The 5,626-nt window shown below is 38.0% G+C and overlaps 1 protein-coding gene across 1 annotated transcript; it reads right to left on the bottom strand.

The window, feature by feature from the left end:
• On the bottom strand, positions 1-3,373 carry LOC125279835 (glutathione S-transferase Mu 4-like). Its single transcript, XM_048209916.1, has 8 exons — positions 3,230-3,373; positions 2,302-2,377; positions 2,144-2,208; positions 1,299-1,380; positions 1,102-1,199; positions 884-979; positions 659-769; positions 1-555 (listed from the first exon to the last, which is right to left on the bottom strand). Exons 1-8 carry the CDS (start codon positions 3,263-3,265, stop codon positions 460-462), a joined length of 660 nt encoding a protein of 219 aa, XP_048065873.1. The 5' UTR covers positions 3,266-3,373; the 3' UTR covers positions 1-459.
• Between the last annotated feature and the right edge of the window lie 2,253 nt (positions 3,374-5,626).

Raw genomic sequence — 5,626 nt, 5'->3', positions numbered from 1 at the left:
TTTAATTGAACAAAGCAGTGCTCTGATTTATTGGGTCAAAATAAGGTACTGCAATTTAAGCTTTGTTTACAATTCAAATGTAGGATCACAATCCAAATGGTGAAATCTATAACAATGAAATGCTTCTTTTCTTTTCAAGGCATAAAATAGACAAAAATCAAAGTGCAACACTCACCTAAACACTTTAATCTAAACATAAGTGCTTTTCAACTACATTATATCTGTAGACAACAACAGAGATTACTGCTGTTTTGTAATACTTTTATAATCGATATGTGTCAGCTGGATCACTGGGATGTAAATTTAACTAATTATCCTTAAAGTGCCTGTTCATCAAAAGGTTTAAAATAGCTGTCCCAAGAAACTATCACCACATGTACTCTTCAACTGCACTGACGTTATATTCAAAGCAGTTGATGGTGCACCTCATGATGCTTGATCAAGACGGTCTTGTCATTTTCACTCCTTCTTGTTTCCCCATTTGGCCATCTTGCCGTTCACAGGTGTTTTCATGAACTTGCTTGACTTCATGTATTCTGCAATCTTCTCAAGACTCTGGCAGGGAACACAATTATATCTGGTTACTGGTTAATCCTTATACATTACAACTTACAGGAGACTATCAAATCATTCTGTGTGGCAAAAGCTGAATCCAAACCTCAAAGCGCTCCAGGAAACATCTAAGGTTTTTGTAGTTATCCAAGCATGCTGGTTCATACATACGATGCTGATCCAACAACTCGTACATGATGAAATCCACAAATGTGATCTACAGGATAAGACAGTGGGATGAGCATGTCAAGTAATATCATGGAATATAGTTATTTCCAATAATTTAAAATGGACAAAGTAATGTGCTTATGTGTACATTATGCCTATTTACCTTGTCCCCAGCAAACCACTTCCTGTCACCAAGGAAGTCAGAGAACTGCTTTAGAGTTCCTGGCAGATTCTCATCGTAACATGATTTGTTTGTGTCCTGTAATCAAAACCAAAAATTTTAAAAAATAATGTTATCTTATCAATTAACAAAAATTTTTATATTATTAGGTGATCATTTCTTTAACAGTAATACATAGATTTATACAATCAATCACTCACAAACTCTCTATAGCAGAGCTGAACAAAACCATTGCGGAAGTCCATCGCCTGATTCTCCAAGATGTCAACTCTCACCTGCTCTTCTTCAGTTTCCCCACCTAGAAACACATTAGAAGATGTTTTACATCACTTAGATGACTATTTTCAGTGGTACAAAGGCTTTTTTTACTGAAGGAATAAATGAATCAAGTTCTCACAGAGGTTGTTTTTGCGGGCGATGTATCTCATTATGGCATTGCTTTGGACTACCTTGGTGTCACCATCCACTAGGTAGGGCAACTGGTGAAGAAAGGTGATGGTTAGTTAGACCATAAAGTCTAAAATAAAATACACATTTTCGTGATTTTATGCTGCTTCATATTTGGTTTCTCTGCTGCTTTTCCATGTAAAGGATGCCTGTTGAACGTTTTCAGAAACTGTGAGCAATTGTTTGTATTTTTATTGGACTTCAGACAACGTTACTGATGATTGTAGGGTTCAGTGAGTGAAGGGTCGCATAGAAGCGCAGCGCCGCAACACGTCTTTAAAATTTGAACATTGTTTTCTATGGGACAGTTCACACAGAACGCGTTTTTGCTGTGAAAAACGCGAGACGCGGGCAGTTTCTGTATCTTGACTATGCTTCATATAGAGACCTATAATAATATAGATCGTACTTTTGTCTTTCCGTTTGTTCTTTTTTTTTTTTTTTTTTTTTTTTTATTTAACGCCGAACTTCAAACTCATCAACGTCATTTCTTTTTTTTTTTTTGATTCATTCTTGCTGTTTTGAACTGAAAGCGACACGTCCAGTGTGCGATACCTGTGAGTTGATTGCTGCTAGACGCGTCGCGTTTTTACGCACTTCACACGCAGGATGTTGATGTTAAATGTTAAAGGGGCAGTCAACACATTATAAAATGCGGTTATATTTTTTCCGACATCACCAGGGCCCTCCCTCAGCCCGGGGCCCTGGGCTTAAGCCCAGGTTAAGCCCGTGCATTAATGCCAGTTGCATGTTTGCGCAGTAAACACTACTGGGGTAAGTAACTGTGTAACTTACATTAGGAAAGTCCAGCCCAAGTTTGAATTTCTCATTTAACCAACAGCTTCTGTCATAGTCGGGAGCTGCAAGACAAGAATTTAAATCAACTCCCTCCGTCATCGTGCTTTTATATATAATCTGACTATGTCTGCTGAGTTATAATGACCATCACTTACCGTCACCACAAGTATAGAACTTATCCTCATACTTAGTACCAGTGTATTCCAACAGCAGACGGATTGGTTGAGCAAGCTGTTAACAGATGAAACAATAGTCATGACATGATATATAGCTAACTTCAGCTGCCGAAAAATGTTTTTCAAGCTTGAAGTGACTGACAGAGGGTTGATATTTCACTGCATATTTTTGAGGTAAACATCATTCATTGGACAAATACCGAATGTATCTGTAGAAATGCTGCAACACGGTTCTAGTTGTACCAAGTCTTCTGAAACAGGCCTAAGTTACAGTAAAATGATCTCTTCATCACTGCAGCGGCCAATAGCAGTCTTAAAATTGTGTCACCCTCAGAAATGGAGACAAATAAGGCGCGAGAATGTTCAGTGACTACAGAAAGCGTATGAATGTTTGATAAGGTAAGGAAGTTAATGATTGGTTGCTAAAAAAAATCGCCTTGACATTCTGGCAAAGTGGTGTTTACCCAGCTCTTAAACACGTCTGCATATCCCAGTGTTAAAAGTGACCTTTGCCCAGTGCTTTACAGAAGTTTAATGTAACGTTAGCTCTTTTGAACTAAACTAAAACAACAGAGCAAGCTTTGTCCTAAATTGGGGTGTAAACACACCCGAAACGGCTTTAGATAACTGACATGCAATAAAGTAGCATCTGTGGCCGACGACAAAAAGTATCAACAAACTTCTTTTTTGCCAACTAACTGCATAGTCCATCTCTAGAGTCTCGACTTACAGTCCACCAAAGATGTTAATTTGAACAAGCTACGCATATTGATTATTTGACTGTTTAGACATGAAAAAACATGCGTTTCTTATATTCTGTGATGATTGCATGACAAAAGATTCGCAGAAATCAAATAAGAATCAATTAAATGTCTAACAACAGTTGTGCAAAATTACAATTTCTTACCCCGCGTATATCCCAATATGCCAATTTCATTGCCATCTTGCAACAGGCTTCAAAATGAAGTGCAGCCAGGAGCAGCGGAATGGAGGAGGGGGCGTGGAGGCGCACGTGGCTCTGTGCGGTTTAAAGGGATAGTACACAACACCCACAAAATTAATATGACTTTAATCTGTTCCTGTAAAATAATAGGCTACCCAACATTTCATTTTTAATTTTCAGCAATGATATGTGCATTCTAAACACAGTCTTGTTTAAACTGTTCCCAGAGGACAAAAAAGTCGACGTTCTTATTTTATACATCTGCATGGAGTGTTCAATTAGAACACATTCATATCATAAATACAAGCAGAGATCGAGTCGACTACATCATTCACTGTGAAGGCCTCATCGACACGACAGCCAGTAGCACAGTTCCTCAGCAAACTGTCCATACCGGCGTGATGAATACGATCCTCAACTGTTTGGAACTGAAATAAATACTTTGAATGTTGCGATCCTATCAGATTTATGATAGCAACCTGATTCGTAACAAAGCACTGTTCGCCAGAGGAGAACTGGCCCCCCGACTAAGCCTGGTTTCTCCCAAGGTTTTTTTCTCCATTTTAACACCACTTGTTTGCCACCTGATGTCACCTGTTGGAGTTTGGGTTCCTTGCTGCTGTCGCCTTTGGCTTGCTTAGTTGGGGACACTTGACATTTGACTTGACATTTGATATTCAACAGTATTCTTGACATTTATTCAACAGTGCTTTGATCTGCCTGCATTGACACTATTCTTGAAGAGCTGCTGTGCAGCAAAAATTATGTACCAGTTATCAATGTAAAGCTGCTTTGACACAATCTGCATTGTAAAAAGCGCTATATAAATAAAGGTGACTTGACTTGACAAGTTGATATTTATTAAAGAGGACATGTTACAAGATGTAAAATAAGTCTCTGATGTCCCCAGAGTGTGTAGGCTATGTGAAGTTGTAGCTCAAAATACCCCACAGATATATATATTTTTAATTATGTTAAAATTGCCACTTTTTGGGGTTGAGCAAAAACGTGCCATTTCAGTGTGTGCCCTTTAAATGCAAATGAGCTGCTGCGTGCGTCCGCATTCACTCTAGAAAATCACTGATTTAAGAGCTTAATAAAACAGAGCAAGTGTGCATTAAAATATTATCCATTAACTCTCTCTCTTTCCCTAGTATTATCATCAACATACACATCGAATTACACAGAAACACTCGTTACAACTAACAGTAAACAAATATATAAAGACCTTATGCCTTTTCGGGTGGTGCTTAAACTGGTAAACTTCAAATCTGTAAATCAACTCCGATGAACTGTAATAAAGTGCTCTCACCTTCATTACTGCCGTATCCAGTATCACTCTGGAGACTGTAAGCTGGATCACGAACAGTTTACTGATCTATCCTTGAGTAACAACTTTTTAGCACAACCTCTGTTTTGTATTGTCCCTTTGTATTGACATTCATTCACAAAGCAGTCCGGTGTGAAATGATTCATGCAGACATAAACGAATTTCGGTAGAGTTGAGGGAGCATTTTCTTCGAAAACAATCCACCTCGTCTTCAGTGGCTCAGATTTCAGGAGTAATTGGAGAGAGCTATGTGGATACAGAGCACCCAAAATGCTTGGAAGACATTCTTGTCAGTGCAGCAATGGCGGACTGTGTACAACTCGCTGTGAACTCGCTCAAGACCAGGTCTATGTTAAAACGGCAGTGTCTGTCAACATTAAAACAAAAAACAAGGAGTGGTTGGATTTTTATCATTATAGGGTGGTTGTGTACACACACTGCCAACACACATTTATAGCAAAACACCATGCAAAAGTGAATTTTGCATAATAGGTCCCCTTTAACTCTAAGTTCATAATAAACGTCTCACAATTGTCTTGGAAACTTTTGTAAAAGTCTGTAAAATGTTTAATGTGACGCTCTAAGCAATTGTAAAACAAAAGCTCTAAGTTTAGGCAGTATTTATATCCCCAAAACTAGATGAAAAAGGCTACAGGAAAAGGGCTGGTCAAAAGGACAGAACACAAAGAAAGCCTCTGTCTTTGATACTCAAGCCAGGTCAGCTTGAAAAATAGAGATGCCAAGCTGTCTGAGTTTTCCAGGCCACACGGTTTGCTATTCATTGACAGTTTCATTATTCAGACTCAGATTATTTTAGCTGTACCAAAGCAGTCCGTTATGGTGCAAAATGGTATTTGTTAAAATTAATTTTTCATAATTATAAACACACATAATTTTACCATTTACATAGTTATTCTTCTAGTTATTTACATATAGCAGCTAATAAATACTAAGTTGCACATTTACAAATAGCTTACTTCTGCAGTGAAAAACAAAGTGAACAGTACATATCCAATATTAAATCCACAGAC

Source organism: Megalobrama amblycephala, linkage group LG12 (genome assembly GCF_018812025.1).
Source record: "Megalobrama amblycephala isolate DHTTF-2021 linkage group LG12, ASM1881202v1, whole genome shotgun sequence".
In the NCBI taxonomy this organism is placed as follows: Eukaryota; Metazoa; Chordata; class Actinopteri; order Cypriniformes; family Xenocyprididae; genus Megalobrama; species Megalobrama amblycephala.
This window is presented reverse-complemented; position numbering and strand designations above follow the sequence as displayed.

What these genes read in the sequence shown, in the direction of transcription:
- LOC125279835 (XM_048209916.1), bottom strand. Translation starts at nt 3,265, where the DNA reads ATGGCAATGAAATTGGCATATTGGGATATACGCGGG. An exon ending in CATATTGGGATATACGCGGG is followed by an intron (nt 2,378 to 3,229) that starts GTAAGAAATTGT and finishes ATCTGTTAACAG; the next exon opens with CTTGCTCAACCAATCCGTCT. An exon ending in GTTCTATACTTGTGGTGACG is followed by an intron (nt 2,209 to 2,301) that starts GTAAGTGATGGT and finishes CTTGTCTTGCAG; the next exon opens with CTCCCGACTATGACAGAAGC.